General features: G+C 36.9%; 1 protein-coding gene across 2 annotated transcripts in view; it reads right to left on the bottom strand.

Annotated features, from left to right (window-relative positions):
- MYOM1 (myomesin 1) overlaps positions 1 to 19,543 on the bottom strand; it is a 95,106-nt gene extending 75,563 nt beyond the window's left edge. The window contains exons 1-3 of one of the 2 annotated variants that reach the window (XM_075213362.1): positions 19,404 to 19,543; positions 5,303 to 5,453; positions 923 to 1,045 (exon numbers count right to left, since the gene is read on the bottom strand). In XM_075213362.1, coding sequence (XP_075069463.1) covers positions 923 to 1,045; positions 5,303 to 5,436 — 257 coding nt within the window. In that variant the 5' untranslated portion in view covers positions 5,437 to 5,453; positions 19,404 to 19,543. The remainder of the gene's footprint in view (positions 1 to 922; positions 1,046 to 5,302; positions 5,454 to 19,403) is intronic. The other variant, XM_075213363.1, reaches the window with a different exon arrangement.
- Positions 19,544 to 20,909: the final 1,366 nt, after the last annotated feature.

The raw sequence follows: 20,909 nt of genomic DNA, 5'->3' as shown, positions 1-20,909 counted from the left end.
TTGCTATAATGTATGATAGAGTCCGGAACCTAATATACAGTATCTAATAAGTCTCTTGCGAAAAAAATATCCATTCATCCATAGATGGATTGTATTTTGATCGCAGTACAAGTAATTCGATACTTAGTATTTGATGTTCTGCAATATAACTGTTATGGCAATAAGACATTTGTAACCAGTTATTTAATTGACTGGAAACAATGTTCTACATATTGCTCTAACAATAAAACGATTGGCACAATCTAATCTCCCATTGCTGAAATGGATATATAGGTAGTCCTAATTCCCCTAATAGACTCTTGATTAGTGTCACCAGCTTGATGCTCAGGCCCCTAGATCACTGTGCAGATTGGTCTGATCCCTTGTTAGGCCCCTCTCCTACTTTTATCACTTTTCCCACCCCCTATGATTTTTTATTAATTTCATCAGGAACTCCATTATTTCCCTCCTTGTAACAATGTAACTTTCTGCCCTATTTTTTAGGAAAATTGTTTGAATACCTCAAAGAAACAATATTAAATTAGCTATAACTTTATATCTAATACAAGAATTTGAATGTAACTAGTGCCAAACAAAAAAGCGTAACGTCTGGTCACTAAATAAACCATCTCACAATACATTAAATCTGGTGTTTAATATTGGCAAAATAATTCATTATGTAATATATATATATATATATATATATATATATATATATATATATATATATTTCCATATAATGATAGACAGATATGATCTGTAACATAACCCTGTTTCCATGGGTTTTTCTATGCTGCATACACATAATAAAATGATTCCTTAACTCTCTGGCATGGAATGTGTTTTATGGTGACTGTCATAGGAAACTTTGCAGAACAGGTGGGATGTGAAAGTCACTAGGATTGAATAGCTGGATACAAGAATAAACACAAAGCACACGTACCGTCCTCTGAACACAGGAACCACATAGCCCACATCTGCATTCTCTGGGGCGAAATGTTTTGACCGCTTTGCTCTTGGACTCATCTTATATGTATCCTCTATCAGTTTATGGGATGACTTCAATCTGCAGTAAATGCAACAGTTTATTTATATTGTAGTCTGTAATGCTGTGACCATAGCAGATCTAAATATAGATTGCATAAATATAAACACAATGCGTTTATTGTAAGCTGAGTAAAGAGGATCTAAGTGAGCTTTTACAATTGCTCCTACAGTTTACACAAAATTAGGGTAATTTACAGGGGATCAGCATCACGCAATAGCTGGTTATATCGTTTGTCATACCAGACACTTATCTGCCTGTGCACCATTGCAGCAGACATTGTAAACCAGCTTTTGTGGAGGCAACACACAATTTGTCTCAATTATGCCAAATTGGGCATTCTTATATAAAGATCTATTCACTAAAGAGAAAAATGCAAATGGATAGAAAATAGGCAAACTTGAAGGGATTCTCTATTTTCCCACTGATAATTACATTTTCTATCGCTGCATATCACTGCTTTCCTTAGTAAATAGACCACTAACTATGGCTAGCAACCTGCAATAGCAGGCGATAGCTTTTACTGGCTGTGGGTTTTGGTAATTAGAGTGAAGCCCTAAATCCTACGAAAAATCCCCTTTTCGCAGCATTTAGGGCTTATCCCCATGTAATAAGCAGACCCCAAAGTCATGTTTTAAGGCTAGCTTGGAGGTGGTGTAAAAAAGGATAAATAATCTTGGCTAGATCGCATTATTCAATGCAATAAGCCTGGTGGATTAGCATAGTAGAGCCAGTTATGTTAAATAATGTGATTTGGCTGGGAGGTTTGGCGGCATAAAAGCATATCTTTCCAAAGAGCGCCAATGACAAGACATGCACATCCTAGGTGTAGAGAAGTAAGTTAGATTGGGCAAGTGCTGTTCCATGTCATTGTATTGATTTGTCTGCATCATGATCCTTTATTCTACAATGCTGATAATATTTTGGTGCTCTATAAATAAAATATAATAATAATCTAAAAGTGTTTGAAAGTTCACAATCTTATGGTACAACTGCACATTTGACATTATCTCATAAACTCCTGCAATGCTTGGTCTCTCAAAACATAAGAATAATGACACACAAAACATTATTCAAACACATATCAAATGCTGAGAGATGTAGCATTGTTACAGCTGAAGAGCCTGATTGGCTATTACTAGGTTCTAATGCATTTCATGCTATATAATAGGACAATGCTTTTACTGACTGAAATTCAGGTCTACTTTTATGTGTAGTTATTGATTAACAGAATAAAGACAAACTCTCTTGAAGTTATCAAAAATTGTCAGACTTTATCTACAGACACTAATCATATGTTACATAAAGGACCTTTATTAGTAATTTTCCAAGATCTGTCATTTCTGGGACCATAGATGAAAACACATGTAATATGGTTTCTGGAGTTGTGGGTCGATGTGTGGTATGCATCTGGCTTAATAGCTTAAGACCCTGTTTTCCAGCTTAAATATTTAATTGAAAGGAAGAGATGAATAAAATATTTGGTCAAATTTGGAGTTTCGATGAATTTTGGCAAATTAATTCAGAACATAATTGTGCTTGAAAATGTTGCTTTTTTAACAGCTGATTCTACAAAGAAAATAGTAACATATTGAAGAGATGTACATTACATACATTATATTTATATACACTTAAAAGATTCCATATGCTTTATGAGGACTACCTTGAATGTCTGTTAAAGTAGGTGGCTCTGTGCTACTTAGAAAGAAGGCAGAGGATCTCGCATAACAATATGCTGTGATTGAATATTTATAAAATTTAAATTTGTAAAATTAAGAGTAGAATACAATGAAGCTGCTAGACAGAAGCATAGCATGATAATGTATAAACTCCAGGCTGCAAACATTCATCCCCAACAAAACATAAAATATGGACACTCAGCAAAATTCCTGGGAGAAAGCTGTTGATTAAAAGCATAGTAATTATTATGCTACAGTGTTGCAAAACACAAACTTCACAAAAAGAGACTTATACATACTGTACATCTAAGAAGCACACAGCACATTTAATATAAATGTATATAAATCGCAAATAGCATATATGTTACAAATTGGATTGTATGATTATACTTTTGTTACTCTTCATTTGCATTTTATTTTTAAATATAAATGCTCAATGTTTTTAAAAGTCACATGCTCTCATTTTAGGCTAAAAATCAGTAACATTTAAATCCACACCATTTTTTTTGTGCATTACATAATATTTCAATTCCCAAATATTGCAGGGACCAATTTGTTCTCTATCCAATCTACAGTCTTTTCATATTTATGATTGTGAGTATCTGTATATATGTATGTATATATATATATATATATATATATATATATATATATATATATATATATATACAGAGAGAGAGAGAGAGAGAGAGAGAGAGAGAGAGAGAGAGAGAGGAGAGAGAGAGAAAGAGAGAGAGAAAGAGAGAGAGGGATGCTTTATGCTTGCCTAATAGAATTTGACAACAGATAAGAACCACTTGGTCCATCTTGTCCATTGTACCCAATTTTTTTTAAATAAATCTTTATTGGGTTTTACAAACTTAACAGGTCAAACATAAAGCACAGTCGAAATCACAATACTTGGTGCTTCCTATCGTGTACAAATCCAGCTGCCCAATTTTTAACCTATCGTAAACTCAAACCCTATTTGATCCTGTATTCTTTATGAAGATATCCTTATGTCTATCCCAAGCATGTTTAAATTGCTCTACTTTACTAGCCTCAACCACCTCTGATGGGAGGCTATTCCACTTTTTCACTACTCTTTCTGTGAAGTAGATTTTCCTCAAATTTCCTCTGAACCTACTTTCATCCCGTTTCAGTGCATGTCCTCGTGTTTTAATATTTCTATTCCTTTTAAGAATGTTTTCCTCCTTGTTAAAACCCCTGATATATTTGAAATTTATATCATGTCCCCACTGTTCCTTTCTCTGCTCCAAACTATACATATTAAAATTGTTTAGTCTTTCCGGGTAAGTTTTGTGATGTAGGCCATGCACCATTTTAGTTGCCCTTTTTGTACAGTCTCTAATGTATTTATATCCTTCTGTAGATATGGCCCCCAAAACTGAAACTGTATTCTAGATGAAGCCGCACCAATGACCTATACAGTGGCATTATTACTTCTTTCTTTCTGCTACTGAATCCTCTCCCTACACATCCAGGCATCTGACGTGCCTTTCTCATTGTTTTGTTACATTGCTTACTCGCCTCTCTTGCATTCATACCATTTGTGCCCTTTTTTCTTCTTCCAAATTAGGAAGTACTGTATAACTGTACAACTCAGGGAACACATAGTTTATACGGAAGCATTGCAACAAAATTCCAAAATAAAGAGTGCAGTGCTTAGTTTTCAATCCCAGGGAGAAATTTGAAATAATAGTACAATCATCGGCATGAGTATAGTAATTAGGTAAGACTTGACTTACACAGCATTAGAACATTCCAAATGGGACCTGAGTACTTCACATAGGGTAATGGGCTAAGAGCTATAGTGACTAAATGGAACACAATCATACGGTGATAGAACAGGTCAATGTAATTAAACCGTAAAGCTGATATTCATGCAGGAGTAATCAAAGGTCTACACAAACAATTTATTGTGCAATTTTTATTGCTGCATTTAAATCACATGCAACTAATTAAATTTGTCAACACAGAATTCTTGTGTGTTGTTTTGATAGTTTTTATATGCATCATAGCATGGTTTTATTACACTAAATAGGATTTAATTCAACTTAATGCAAATTCCATTCATATGATTGGATGTGATTAATCACATGTGACTAAATGTGATCAGACAATTACTGATCTTGCAGTTGTCTGCTAGTGACTAACAATCACTTGTGTAACCTAACCCAACTGTAGCTTGGAGGTAAAACAAGGGCAGAGACAGACTACAAAGATAATGATGAGCAGGAAATAGTGATACAACTAATAAGGTAATATAGCTACAGTGGATGTCGAGATAATTAACATATTAGTAAAAGGTTATAACAGAAAGAAAAGATATTTTTGGACTTTAGGTTATGGAAAAAAGAGAAGAGACTTATTCGGTATAGTAAGAGGAGGATAAAAAAGAGAAGGTTAATATTATACCATACTTTAGATGAACAGTACATTATGGAACATTAGTACCGGACACATCATGAATAAAAGAACTATATGAAAAGCTGCAATAATATTCAACAGAAAATGAAACCATAAATAAAGTGAAATAGTAATTGAAGAACTGATTAACCGAATAAGAGAAGAAAAATGTTAATGTTCGGATCATTACCCAAGGTGGCTGCTGTGGGCGGCGGAGTGGCGTTTCTCTTCATGCTGGTACTGGCTCAAGGTGGACTGCAGATCTGTGCTGCGATAATCACGGCCGAAATGTTGATGATGCTTTTGGTAGAAGGGCAAAGACATCCTGCCACCTCTTTTCACTGGTTATAGTGGGTTCAAAAATATATCCTTTTATTTAATTATTTGTTGCTAGGTTTTGATTAATTTGCTTGTTAAAACCAGGTTAGTTTTGTTTCAGTAGTGTAACAAACAGGACTGAATTATACTGATTATTTGTTATGGGCAATTAGTACTTGGTTATTGCCTAAATTGCCTATGATCACACTATAGATGAGGGTTGTTGATCTCCACGGTATTGAAGGCACCCTTAAATCCAGAGGTTATGGAGATAAAGTTCTGTGTTTAAGATGCATTACAGTGCACAGTTAAGTGCATGCTAATGTATGAAAAAATCACTGAACCACATGAGACATATTTGTGTTTTTACATACGTTTAACTTTTTTATGAGGTTCATTTCTTTAACGCTTCTTGTTCCATTTCACTGCATCTGACGTGCATCAACATATTTAAAATGTACCCTTATTACAATGAGAGTGCAAAATAAAAGCAACAGGATAATGTTGTGAATAACATACATATTTACATATATTTTTCTCATCCGTCATGCTCCCATAGATTGTAAGCATGCGAGCAGGGCCCTCTTACTTCTCTCTCTGTCTGTATTGCCCAGTATTGTTTTATTACTGTGTTTCTTCCCAAATGTAAAGCGCTATGGCGTTTGCAGGCGCTGTATAAACAAATGTTGATGATGATGATGAAGATGAAGATAACAACTTCAATGCAAGAGCATTAACAAAACTGCACCAACATACAGTATATTTCATCTCTTGCCTTAAAACCTCTCCCAACTCAACCACTCCACTCTGCTCCAGAACGGCCCATCTCATCCTCACTTACTACTTGAGCCCATTCCTAGTTCCAGGCCTGTTTTTGAGTAAGTCTTTGCTCTAGCCTCCAAACCTTCAAGTGTTCCATGAAAACTTATCTCTTTAGGACCACTTAGCAAATAGTTCATGCAAAACTTATATTTAGTTTACTAAAGATTCTTTTTTGCTGAAACCAATGCACAATACACTCCAAACCCTTAGATATACTATCAAAAAGACTTTGCACCCTTTGCAGTATAAACTAAAAGAGAGTGGGTCTGATTCATTAAGGAAATTTAAGCAAAAAAATTAGTAAGTTTTCTTATTCAAGTTTTCTGGACAAAACCATGTTTCAATGCAAGGGGTGCAAATTAGTTTATTATTGTGCACATAAGGAAAATACTGTCTGTTTTTCATGTAGCATACAAATTCTTGATAGCTTATTTGTAAACTGAAATTTAAAGTTGACAGGAACATCAACAACTTTAAGGACATAGAAGGAATCTAAATACAGATGGAATCTACATAAAAACTGAAAGAATAAGATTACTTTAGAACCCTGTTCAAAGGACTGATACTTTGTATATACACGCTGGTGGCTACTGCCAACTTTTTATGTTAATTTTTTGGCTTTATAATGCTACTTTAACCAAGGTAATATGGTTACTTCACTAAAGGCTTATGACAGGCCAGCACAACAGAACGTTTATATACAATTACATACAACTGGTCACTACAAATAGACAGCTCTAGGCAGTGGCGGATCCAGGGGGGGGGCGATCGGGGCGATTGCCCCCCCCCTAGCAGGGGCTTGCTGCCGGCGGCTGCACACTGTGCAGGTCCGTTCAGCAGTGACAGTGTGCTGTCCGGCTGCTCTGATTGTCTTTTAAACACAATCAGAGCAGCGGGGCAGCACACTGTCACTGCCGAGCGGACCTGCACATACTGTGCAGCCGCCGGCAGCCTTAGAAATTAGAAAGGGGGGGGGCCTAAATCGCCCCCCCTAAAATCGCCCGGGGTATAGCAATAGTCTGGATCCGCCCCTGGCTCTAGGTGGTATAGATAATGCCGGGCCTCATCCCAGAACAAGCTGTATTTCACAGAGAGGGGCCGGACATCCCCCTAATTAGCAGGTCAAAATAGGAAGCAGTCTATAAAACCTCCTGAAATAGAACACACCCAGAGCACCCCTTATCCTACTTGTTTTGTATGCTATATAAATAAATGTTAATAATAATAATAATAATAATAATAATAATAATAATAAAAATAGTGGGTGCAACAAAAGGCTGTGTGATGTAAAGTGTGTATTTTTTGGACGCACTGGATAACGGAGATTGAAAGGTAATAATAATAATAATAATAATAATAATAATAATTCCTTGATTTGTCACAGATACATAATGTCAATGTGTATATATCCTAAGTCTTTTTCTGCACATTTATGAAGCCATGTACCATGTACCACCCAAGGGTGAAAAAAGCCCATATACACATGGGGCTTTGCCAGAGCAGACAGATCTCCCCTAACCATAGCAGCTGCCTCCCCTGCTAACATGGTAATTATTCCCTTGGCACTACTCTTAATGTACACAGAATACGTGTCCACATTGACTTCAATAATGTAGTAGTCTTTTGTTAAAAAGGACATGTGTCATCTGGAAAAATGATGTCTGACTAGGAAAAGTGGTGAAAATATGCCCAAACGTGCAGAAAAGCATATATATGCTATAATCAGTAATAGATTATGCTCTCACAGTACGTTTTTCCCATCAATGGCTCCTCCTCTTAAATATTACAAACTTCTGTACTTGCAGCAGGGGAGGGCTGGCAAACTTTAGCCGGGGGGAGGGGGGGCGAGTCTCGGTTCAGGAGCCTATGAGGAACATTTTAAAGGAAAATAAATGCATGTAGCCCAGTGACAGGGGGGGGGGGGTATATGCTCCCCTATCCCACAGCCCAGCCAGCCCCTTATTTGCAGCTTTTTTACCGCCAATTCTCCTGCTGCTTTCACTGTAAAACTAACAGATTCTATTCACTTACACCTTTCATACTATCACTATAAATTTCTGTACCACCACTTCTAAATTTCCACTTTGACCACTGCCTCTAACCACACCCACTTTTACAGTTACATAGCCCTTTTGGCAAGCTAATTACACATTATGAGAATTAGTCTAGTGTTTACCAGATGTAGACAATAAGTTATTTACTTGTAGTATCACTCATGTTACTACCAGGGCCACATTTTCATCATAGGAGACTAGGCCCAAAAGCAATGGCACATTTGTCCTTGTCTAATTCATTAGCCACACCTTTTTATACTTAGAACATTCCGCATATAGTAGCACATCACTGCACAGTTCATCCCCTTCACAGAGAAACCATATTCCTCAAATAAACCTTCCCAATCAGTTAAACAAAGTTACATTTCCTATCAGTTGATTTTCCTCATTCCACAGCCCCTACATGACTGGAGGTATTTTCTGTGAACGGAACATTTTTACGTTTTTGTCCAGAGTTTTCTTTTGCAGGAACGACTTACTTATTCCAATGTCTAATTTTTTTCCAGAAGAGGTAGTGTCACGAACTCCCAGCCTGTCCCAGATACAGCAATCTGAACAGCTGGCTGTGACTGGTGTCACCTTAGTCACTTAGCAATGAATACACCTTTTCTGCAACCACAAAGGATTTATTATAGTGTCCTTACGTTCACCCAAACCACCTTTTAATGTTTCACACTTAAATCACATACACATGTAGCATGAGCCTCCCTGGGCTTCGTAAACTCACAAAGAATCAAGGAGAATACACTAGATTAAATTTAATTAATCCGAAAAATGGTAACAAGGCTTAGTTACAAAAATTAATATCAAGACATACAATATATTCTGCACAAATAAGTTTCAGAAAGTAAAATAGGAAATAAAATCAGAATTACTACTAGATAAGATTATTACTAGATAAGGCCTGATGTGTGAGGGAACATAATTGAGGAAAATGGGGCATTTCAGTCTTGATAGACCCCTCACCAAAATGATGTCTAAAGCAGAAGATTTTAAACTTTTTCCGCATAGCCCTCACCCCCCACCTTTGGAGTTTAGCTGTCAATAAAGACAGATTATTTTGCCACATGCTTTCGAAGTGAGCTAGGGATGTCCTGAGATTGGAATGTTCACAGTGCCTTGAGTTCTCACCTCCTTCTGCTTGGATAGATGGTTTACAACTTTGGGCTTCAAACTCCTCCAAGATCCTTATCTATTCTTGGTCTGGCTAATTTCAACAGATAATGACACTTGCATAGGTTTCAGACTCATGTCTTTTAGCAAAGCACACGTTGAGATTACATTACAAAGTTACATAAAATATTCACATTGTCATAAATGAATTCAACAGAAAATAACAATCAGTCATTAGATATATTACATAATCGTCACAGGTAGTAATTTCATTTAGTAACTTATTGGTTTAAATATATTTTTACCTTACGGACATTAGCTGGGAAAAATGGAGGCCGGTTACAAAAATAACACTGAAGTTTTGCCATTGTATGCTATTGGTGCAACCCCAGAAAATTACCACAAAATGTTACTGTGTAATGTACCTTTTTCAAGGTTTGAGATGATTTAGGGATTAGTGAATGGTATGATTTTTTTATTTTGTTTCAATTTCTCACCCCCCAGTAAAGATCTTGAAGAGTTCAATAGGTCTCCCTAATTTCTATTACTAATAGACCCATACTGCATGAAACTATGAGTACTTCAGAAGCTTGATTCATTTAGCATGGCTTTTTACTCTACAAGAGCGTCTGTAAAATATTTTAAAATGTTGGTACCTCTGCACCATAGGGTACAACCAGCAACAGCCTTTGCCACATTGACTGAGCTTTGGGTCTTACAGCTGGTCGGTAAAACTTACCATACTCCAGAGTTTTATAAGCACATGGTTTGAGTTTGCAACCCTGTTATTTCTACTACAAAAGTGATTCTGATCTGGAAATGACACCCTTCAGCTATCAGTAAGATACATTACGGGTCTGATTCATCAAGGAATGTAAACAATGATTATGTGCATACAATGCGCATGCCCAGAACCGGACCATACGCCTCAGAACTCAGTCAAGTTCAATTCATCTTCGAAAGACACTACAGCCCACGATTTCAGTGAGAAAACTGGGTGGGGACTGGGTGTATGCACGTAGTCAATGTACAGTATGGGCAGGCCAATCTCGAGTCTGGTTCAAGCTCTGGGCATCTCTCAAGTACATGTTTTTCAGCCTTGTCTCTTGCTCCAGCTACAGGTCTAGTCTAAGTGCCGATTACTAGTGATGACCAGGGCCATCTTTTCCATTGGGCACGATGGGCAGGTGCCTGGGGGCCCCACAGGTGAGGAGGCCCCATAGACAGGGCTCTTAAGTAAAATAAATAATCCTGCAAAAAAAAAAATATCCTGCAAATATATCTATATCTATCTATCCATATCTCTTTCTCTCTCTCTCTCTATATATATATATATCTATATGATACACATATATAGAGGTAGGGGCCCCACTGTACTGCTTTGCCCGGGGCCCATAATATTGTTAAGGTGGCCCTGGTGATGACAGCTGTGTATGTGTTATTACATCTGTTTGTGATCAGGAGCTGTAAAAAATGATTTTATGTACTGTAAACATTCATAATATCATAATAAATGTATTTCATGGGAAGCAAACAAACAAAAAAAACACTTATTTTTTAATGTTTTATCATTAATGTCTATGGGTCTGATTCATTAAGGAAAGTTAAGCAAAAAATTTAGTAAGTTTCTTACTCAAGTTTTCTGGACAAAACCATGTTACAATGCAAGGGGTGCAAATTAGTTTATTATTTTGCACATAAGGAAAACACTGTCTGTATTTTCATGTAGCACACAATTACTTCATAGCTTATTTGTACACTGAAATTTAAAGTTGTTCTAGGACATGTCTTACCCCAAATATAAATCTGTCCTTACATATTAAATTTACCTTCCCCCTCCATTGAAACATGGTTTTGCCTTACTTACTTTTGCTTAACTTTCGTTAATGAATCAGGCCCTATATTATTAACAGGTAACATTAATTGAATAGTTGTTTATTTCTGTGCGTTCTTTTACAATTTCATATTCCACATATATATTGGACGTATCCTGAAGTGTCTTGTTTAGTAGAGTAGAGCAGACAACGCCTAGTCTACTAGAGTAGCACAGACTGTGGGAGAGCACCTCTCACACAATCCCTCAAACCTGTATTCATCACCACGTGTATCTTCACATCCGCTCCTTGTTGAATTCGGGTGTACATATACGTGACTTACGTAGATTTTTAACCAAGCGCACATTGCGCTCAGTATGCGTGCCTTGATAAATCAGGCCCTACCTGTCTATATGATATTCATCACCACCACAATTTATTTCTGCATTTTATGTCAAAATATATTACAATCTCCTCTGTCACACGCTCCTTAAACTAATATGTTTATCACTTTTACTCTCACCGCTCTATTCTACAGCATCCAAATGCTAAGGCCACACAAATCCCAACCCCCCCCCGTAACAAATCCACCGACCAAGAATATGTTCACACCTGCTCTCAAATTCACACACTAATAAATATAATACCACTGACCTTATTCCCACTACCCTTCCTGCACAAATATAACCTCTGATTCTTTTGTGTCCTCTGAAATGACTGATATGTTTGTAACAAATTAACCTTCATCCATGACCTTTCTATCTGTAAATCCCTCCTGTAAAGTCTGGATGTCTCATTGGGACCCTGCAGCACTATACGGATGTCTGTACTTCATACACAATCCATGACCTGGGAGAACATGCTTGTCTCAGTCTCTGTCTTCCCATAATCTGACCACAGCCAACTTCTCTTCAACATGTCCTCTTCTGCATCATCAAAACCTGGCCCACACAGGTAACTGCAAACTATGGGTGTCTTTTTAGATACTCTTTCTTTCCTGATCAGTTATGACAAATTAATCATGAGAGTGAAGGTACATTGGGGCTGTCTTTATTGCATGTGTTATTGTTGTAAGTTTCTATAACCTTGGTGAAAACAGTATTATTGATAATTTTGTTCATATAGCGCCAATTATATTCCGCAGAGCTGTAAAAAAAATTCACATCAGTCCTTGCCTCATTGCAGCTTACATTCTAAATTCCCTCCTGTACACATACACTAGGGACCATTATTGCAAGAAGCCAATTAACCTACAAATATGTGTTTGGACTGTCAGGGAATACTGAGGGAACATACAAACTCCACACAGCTATGGCGCTGGTTGGAAACAAACCCTAGCGCTGTTAGGCAGCAATAACTATTGTACCACAGTGACTCCTCATTGATGACAGATATGAAATGAAATCACTCCACACTCAACCTCCAACTCTATTTTCTGCTTCTTCAGTCTCGCAACTGATGATGAAGACATCTCATTCCTCTCACCCTCTTACCTCAGAGCCAGTTAATTTGATCTCATCCCGTCTACCTTTTACACACATTTCCAGACCAAAACGCCTCACCTGAGACATCACTTCCATTAATCTACTAACTCATTATCTGCTCACATATACATCCAAACTATTTGAGCTGCTTGTAGAAAATAGAAAAACATCTAACACCCGACTGTTCACCGATCACAATTCACCTCCTCGCGGACAAATCATAAGATAAATCTTCGTTTTTGCTCCTGCTTTTGACAACCAAACCTCCTATTACTAAAAACACACAATTATTCATCATCATCAGCTACTTATATAGCGCCACTAATTCTGCAGCGCTGTACAGAGAACTCACTCAAATCAGTCCCTGCCCAATTGGAGCTTACAGTCTAAATTCCCTAACATACATACACAGACAGAGATAGGGGGGAGAGAGAGAGAGTAAGATAGAGAGAGAGAGAGACTAAGGTCAATTTTTGATAGCAGCCACTCAACCTAATATTACGTTTTTGGAGTCTGGGAGGAAACCGGAGCACCCAGAGGAAACCAACGCAAACACGGGGAGAACATACAAACTACACACAGATAAGGTCATGGTGGGGAATCAAACTCATGATCCCAGTGCTGTGAGGCAGAAGGGCTAACCACTGTGCCACCGCAGGGCCGTCTTTTCCATAGGGCACGATGGGCATGTGCCCGGGGGCCCTGCAGCCCAGGGGGCCCGGCAGCTAAAAAAAAAAAGTTCCTGAAAAAAAGAAGAAGAAAATACTTACCTTGCTCTCAGCTGGCAATCCGACTCCCTCCCTGGTCTCCTCCTCCGTGCGGCGCTCGCAGTGCATGTCGGGCATGACGTCATCACGCCCGCCCGACATTCATTGCGGAGCGCAGCACGGAGGAGGGGACCAGGGAGGGAGCTGGATCGCCAGCTGAGAGCAAGGTATGTATTTTCTTCTTCTTTTTTTCAGGAACTTTTTTTTTTCAGCTGCCTCTGACGGGACCCCCTGGGCTGCAGGGCCCATATATATAATCATTTTTTTTATTTTTTTTTATATATATAGGGGCCCCGGTGCACTGCTTTGCCCGGGGGCCCCAAATGTTGTTAAGAGGGCCCTGCGCCACCGTGCTGCCCATGTCCTCTTACTGCCATGTACACTCCATAGCTCTCATACTGTCACAGTACCACAAAGCATACTTTTAATAATTAATGCTGTGTAATCAGTTGGCACTTTATAAATAAAGGATAAGGATATTAAAAACCAAATGCATGTGGTATATAAATAACTGTACTCATTTATGAAGCTATGAACAATTTGCAGTGAATAATTGTATTAAAATCTAAACTACTAATAAATGACATAGCCAAATATATATTTAAATGTTTCTGAGGAATTATTTGTACACTAATACTTTCCCTTGCAACAGCCAAGCTCGTGTCAATTGCTCTGCGAGTTTCGAGGGGGTAAATGCTGGATTTAAACCTTACATAGGGCGCCAGGATTATATATTCTATATAGGCATGTTAAAGAAATATAGGTCACCTGCAAGTATTACTACTTGAGAAAGTACAATAATGCATGTCCATGTGATAGCAAAAGTCTAACATAGTTAGTCCATTTATTTCACATATATAAAGTATATATAGGAAGTATACAATTGTTTATGTTGGAGTATTTTTTGCTACTACTGTTTTTGTGAATGTAACCAATTATATATATATATATATATATATATATATATATATATATATATATATTGTATATACAGTATATATTGTGATAAAGGGGAGTGATTTGCCACAGGCCTCTAAGAGAGGAGTCAGGTGTTCAACTGACAGTCTGCAGGTAAAGGCTGTAGACAGGGTTACACACATGTATAGCAGTGCACCTGGGTTAAGATATACAGGTGTAAGACATGTGTGACAATGTAAAAGTATAAAGTGTGATTTAATTTACATGCTTTGAAAATGATTTGAAAGTGACTTTTCCACCAATAACCGCAGGCTGACAGGATGTGTCTGCAGTAAAGAGTTATTACAGAACACCTGCAGAGAAGTCCTTTTTAAAGGCAAGGTAGGAGTGTCACCTGTCTATCAAGCTAGGACTGTGAGAGGAGTGTCAATTCTAAAAAACCTGTGTTGTGCTACTATTCATTGCGACCGATAAGAAAAGTATGTCTAGTCACTGTTCGGTATCTTCGGGTGATCATGATGAAGTGTATGCTGTTTATTATGATGGAACAATTAAAGTACTTTTTATACAAAAAAAAAATTGTCCGTGTGTGCATCACCAGAAGGGTGCCCGTGTCACTATATATATATATATATATATATATGTATATATATATACACATATATATATATATATATATATATATATATATATATACTGTATATATTCGACCACACTGTGTCTGTGTGTGTGTATGTGTAATATATATATATATATATATATATATATATATATATATATGTATTAAATTTAACAGTATGTTTGGGAGGAACACTTGCACCATACCATAAAATATGGACTGCACTGTACTTCATATTACAGCCCGTCCATCCATAGAGTTAGGTGCAAGTTGAAGCTTCATGGTAGCTTGGAATGATAGCTTCAATTAGCATTTTACTTCATTAGTAGAAATAAAGGTATTGATTTGTGGTGCTGACCTCCCCTTTTTTATTATATTGTGCTATGTTTTGTTCATTGATCATTTTTATTTATTAACATTTTAATAAAGTCAGAATAATAATCACAACTACATTGTGTAACAGAGTTACATCCCAGGACATATGTGGAGGAGTGAAATTATAATAAAATCACCACAACTATAATTACTTTATTTATAACAAAACAAACTGAACCATTCCAATATTTAATTTTACTTAATGAAATAAACACATACTCTTATGACATTTGATTCCTTTCAGTAAATGTATAGGGGTATGCCTATAATGAGGGAACATAATATTTGGGGGGCAGTAAAATGAAAGTTATACATTTAATGCCAGATTTCTTTCTGCAAATGTATAAATTAATATTGACCTAGTTGGGAAATTGATGGTTCGAAAATGACAATATTGTCCTTTATTACACACAACTGAAAAAAAAGACAAAAAAAAAAGCCTATGGCAGTTTGCATAATGAAAAGCAAGGGCACCTGTTCAGTAGCCACCTTGGGCCGCTGAATGGCCAGGTAGGCTTCTTATGGTTCCATAGACGTATTCTGCTATTATTTTACTCTTTATTGAAATCTCAACATTTCCATGAAAATCCTCTTTGCTTTTCTAATAATATTTGACATTATTCTGGCTAATTGCAGACAACAATAGGATACGGGAGGAAGAGATATTTTCAAATATTGCGAATTGATGCAAACTTGTATATTGCTTATGTTACAAATGATCTACACAAGTACATTATATGGTTTAACTATATTTGACCTTTTTATTTAATAATGTTGTGCAGCCATTTCTTGAAATAAAACATTTTAGTGTGCAGGTAGACGTGTTTTGACATGTTACTAATGCTTTGGAATGTCATGTGTTTTTCTGTGGGTACATGATAATAGACCATTCATGAATCCTTTAGCTGCCTCCATTTAAATATGATGCACAATACATAGAACTTGGCAAAACATATGGACAAAACTATAGTAAACAACAGAACAAAAGTACAAAGTAGAACTAAACATAAAAAATGGAAATGCTTGTTTTTTGGGTTTTGTAAAAAAAAAAAAATCCAACTGCCTTCTATTTATATAAAACCATATTATGCATTAGATGGGGAATGAAGCTAAGCAGACTACTGTGGCATACTTTGCTGCTAATGGGGCAATTTAAGTATTGATTCAAGTCAGTTAATTGATACAAATGTAAGATCCAATAAGCAACTTCTAAATTATTTTCTGAGCAAACTTAGTTTTTCCTGCAAGATATTACAGTTTACCATCTTCTACCATATATCAAAATACAGTATTAGGTTTAGTTCAGTTTTAGTGCTTTAAATTGAAAAAATATTTCTTAAAATTTTCTGTTCTGTGCTATGATATCAATTACTACCAATAACATCACAGCTTTCTTTACCATATAGGTTGGCAAGGTTCATTTTATTCATTTACGTTATTTATCTTTTTAATCTTTTTTCTGAGACTATTTACCTATTTCCTCCCAGTATAAATAATGAAGGAGGGCGATTGCATTGAGTGCCATGAATATGTAGGATAAAAATGAGTCATTTTCAGAGTATTAGTTTACATTTACCCTAAGAACTGCTCTGCTTTAACTCCTTTTTAAGTTATTCAGAATGTGCAGGCAATAGCAAGTTGCTTAAATTAGGTGCTCCTCAAATCTAGGTTAGTGTTGCATAGTATATTCCGGCATGAATCAATTTCAAACTTGTAACAGGCACTCCAGCTGGGCTGTGTTCTATTTAGTACATGTCACATGGCATTCTGAGTGCATGGCAGCATTTTCCATGGAGCATGAAAACAGTGTTTTAAGTTTCAAATTCAATGCTAGGTGTCACCATGGATGCTTCTGAGCACCACACTTTTCCAATTGGAAGACTGTGGTATTCTAAAATGCACGTTACCAAACTTAATGTGTGATAATAGCAAATAGTTGCCTACTCGGGAGACTCCCGAATTTCTGGGAGTCCTCCCAGACAAGCAGGCAATTCTCTCGGATCCCGGCCAGATCCGTAAAATTAAACGGTGGGGGCGGGGATTTGTGACGTTGTGCATTTGTCATCGTGGCCCCACCCCCTGTTTTTATTGAATCGAAATACTGATGACAGTTTGGGGGCGGGGCTAATGACGCAATTCTTCGAGTCCCGCCCCCACACACCCACCTGCCTCCCGGACTTCCCGGGAAACAACTTGCCAATGTTGGCAAGTATGTAATAGCAAAACATTATTGGTGTCATTTATTATATATTAAAGTATTTTGCTAGGCAAAATATATTATTCACAAATTGAACTGATTAATATAAATATACAAATATAGTGTAACATTTTCTTTTTTTTGTTCCAACAACTAAAATAAACTTAAATGGGTACAATCCCTCCCTTCAGCCAAATACAATCGCATAATTTAACATCGTCTGGAAGACACAGTGGTCATTCTTGAGTCCATTATATTACATGATATTACTAAGTGATTGTCTCACATCCAATAACATCAGGCCCGATTTGGCCAGAAACATCTGCTGTTTTAGTCTCTTCTAGTCAATGACATTAAATGATGCTTTCAGCTAGAATCATTGGACCTCATTTACAAGACATAACATTGCTTAGCGGCAGCTCAACATCCTCTTTGGTGGCATTGTGCGCCTCAGTTTGCACAGGTGCACCAATATATCCACCAAAGTGCATGGGCTTCCAGGAAATAAGATGTTTGCACTAGCCAGTGGGAGGAGCTGGATGGAGCGAGGTCATCCCTTGCTCAAGGCAGATTAGGTGCACTAATATGTCTAGTTTTGTGGACCAGTACAAAAACAAGATTTTATTTTCCCCAGTGAATTATTAAAACAAGATAAAAGTGTGGAGACGTGCAGTTTTAGGGGCTGTGTGAAAGGACAGACAGCTATTGTCTATTGCAAAAATACTTGAAATTTGCACCAGCTCTGGGTTGGTGGAGATTTGATCATGTTCAATACTTTTAATAAGAAGCATTTTGCACCTTCCAGTTCTTTGGTGGAGAAAAGCATATTTAAGTGCATTTTTTTTTTTACAATGTCACCTCACAGTGTTGCTTAATTTGAGCCCATAAATGAGGCAAAACTGAGCAGCATTTTAGTAAAAAAATTGCTAAAGTGTAATGTAATAAAAAGAATGTTACCAAAGTGGTAGGAGGTTGGAGTTTGATGTGATGTTTACACCTTAGCACAGTGCATCGCTTCAGATTTTTCAACCTTCCTGTAAACCTAGGTACACTCATATTTTATGGTGATGCCCCGCTGCAGACTAAGCATGAACCTTGAAGTACACTGGGCAGACCATACGGTGCACCAATACAAAACCAATTATTTTGCGGTGAACATCCAGTCTTCTTCGTAAATGAGGTTAATTAATTTGCATTACTAACCAGACATTTTACTATTTCTAAAATGATTTGGTAACTGGGTGACATTGCTGAATAATATAAATTAGCTAGGTGTTTATAATAGTATTGGTTAAAATTAATGTAGACAACATTTATATAAAAAATGAATTCTTCATATATAGAGTTGAATCATTTTGATTAGCACTCAATACAATTAGCACCAATCTGTTGCTTTTTATTCTTAACATTAAAAAATTTGTCCGAAAACCATTTAGTTCAAAATCCCGTAGGATGTTGGAAACACATATTGCCAATATTACATGTCCTTGTGCTTATTACACAGTAGAGATGAACAAAACTGCACAACTTGGTTATCTATGTGACATAGATATGCAGACAGTTATCAACATGTTAGTTAAGGCTGACACAAAGACAATTAGTTCCATCTTGTTAAGGATATTTAGTAAGGATTAGATCAGTCTCAAAGACATGTAATTCAGATGGACAGCAGCTTCCCAGGTTAATGTTCCCTGCCAAGGGGTACGAACAAGTGACATTCAGTGTGTTAACGGCAGATCTCACCAGCCATTAAAGGTGATTATTCTGGGCATGTGAGACAAGTGTGTCACATTTAAACGTTCACACTTACCTCAGTGCAGGAATATACTCTCAGAATGGAGGTAAAAACTGTGAAGAAAAATCCACAATCCAACAAAGAGTTTGAAGAGACCAGTACTAGGAACTGGACATTGGAGTCCAGGGCAAAAATGATGCCTGGTTGTCAGTGGAATGTCAGAGCCCCAGTCCAAGCCATTTATGGCCACATGTCATGATAAATATAGCAGCACAGGGAGGGAGAGCGACAGACACAAGCTGCTATCTCCTCGTAGCCACTTATACACTCATACAAGCAGCAACATTATAGATTAACCATTAAACTTTCACTGAAAGACGGTTTTCTGCGACAGTGAATGAGTAGAAGGGTGGAGCTTACTTAATCGTAGATTTTCCAATTTATTGTGGATCATTGCTAGTGCTAAAAGGTTCCATCTGTCAGTAACATTGTAATGAAAGTAATAAACTGGCAGGCTAACTGTGTACTAAGAGGATTTTGACACTTCTTATGAGGATGGCCTTCTGTAATACCCAGAAAGCACTGGGAACTGGCATGCAGGTCCCACAGAGCTGCCCAAAATAATGACCTTGCTTGAGTAAAAATGCTTAAAGGTACAGTTACTACAAGAAAGGTCACATATTTTCCTTTGTCTGTCCCGTATATTCAAAGCAAAAATGTAGGTAAAGCAAGCTTGCCCAAACACAGGTAATTAGTACTCATAAGGAATCAGCCTGCACAACATAAGGAGAGTTAGCGTTCAGAAAAGGACCAATGGTGTTGATTATGGAAAGGCATCAAGGCGATTTAAAACATCGCAAAAGGCAGCAGAGTTGTATGAATAAAAATGTTGCAACATTGCACAAAGACAATATAAAAAGTACTCTGCAAATGTACTATAAATATGTAAAACATATAGCATATTGGTATTCACTTTTCTTTTGTTGTTGTTGGAATGAGATATTTCACTCACCTGCCCTTTTATTGATTCTTTTTCTGCTAAAATAAAAGTTTGAAATGGAACCATGACCACTTTTTATATTGTAGACTTTCATAAGATGAATGGCTCCCTGATATGTTCACTGTGCAGCTTTATAAAGAGTTTACATTCTCCTTGCAATATTTTTGAATGCTATTCTAGTGATTTTTTTTTTATCTACAACTGTTAATAAAATAATGTTCTCACCTAGTGATATTATACATTATACTATAACTGCATCCAAATTCACAATACCAGCACGCGGAAGAGGATAATTACAGAGGCTTTTTCCTGTTCAGCCAGTAAGGAGTTTACTGGATGTACAGCAACAGCTGCTGCTAGAGAGTAGGAATGATGTCAGTGAAAGCATTTAAAGATCAATTGACATGTATCTTCAACAAGGTGATAGGCAGACATCTGTTTTTGACATTTTGATTTCCCTTCCCTCTTAACATAAACTTGGAATATAATAATATAAGGAACCTGTTTTTGTCAGTTCCTAAACAATGTGCATGAATGTATTGCGACCAGTTTTACCAGTTTCTATGCATTGATGTCCACAA

Source organism: Mixophyes fleayi, chromosome 5 (assembly GCF_038048845.1).
Source record: "Mixophyes fleayi isolate aMixFle1 chromosome 5, aMixFle1.hap1, whole genome shotgun sequence".
Lineage (NCBI taxonomy): Eukaryota > Metazoa > Chordata > Amphibia > Anura > Limnodynastidae > Mixophyes > Mixophyes fleayi.
Note: the sequence above shows the minus strand (reverse complement) of the source record. Positions and strands in the feature narration are given on the sequence as shown.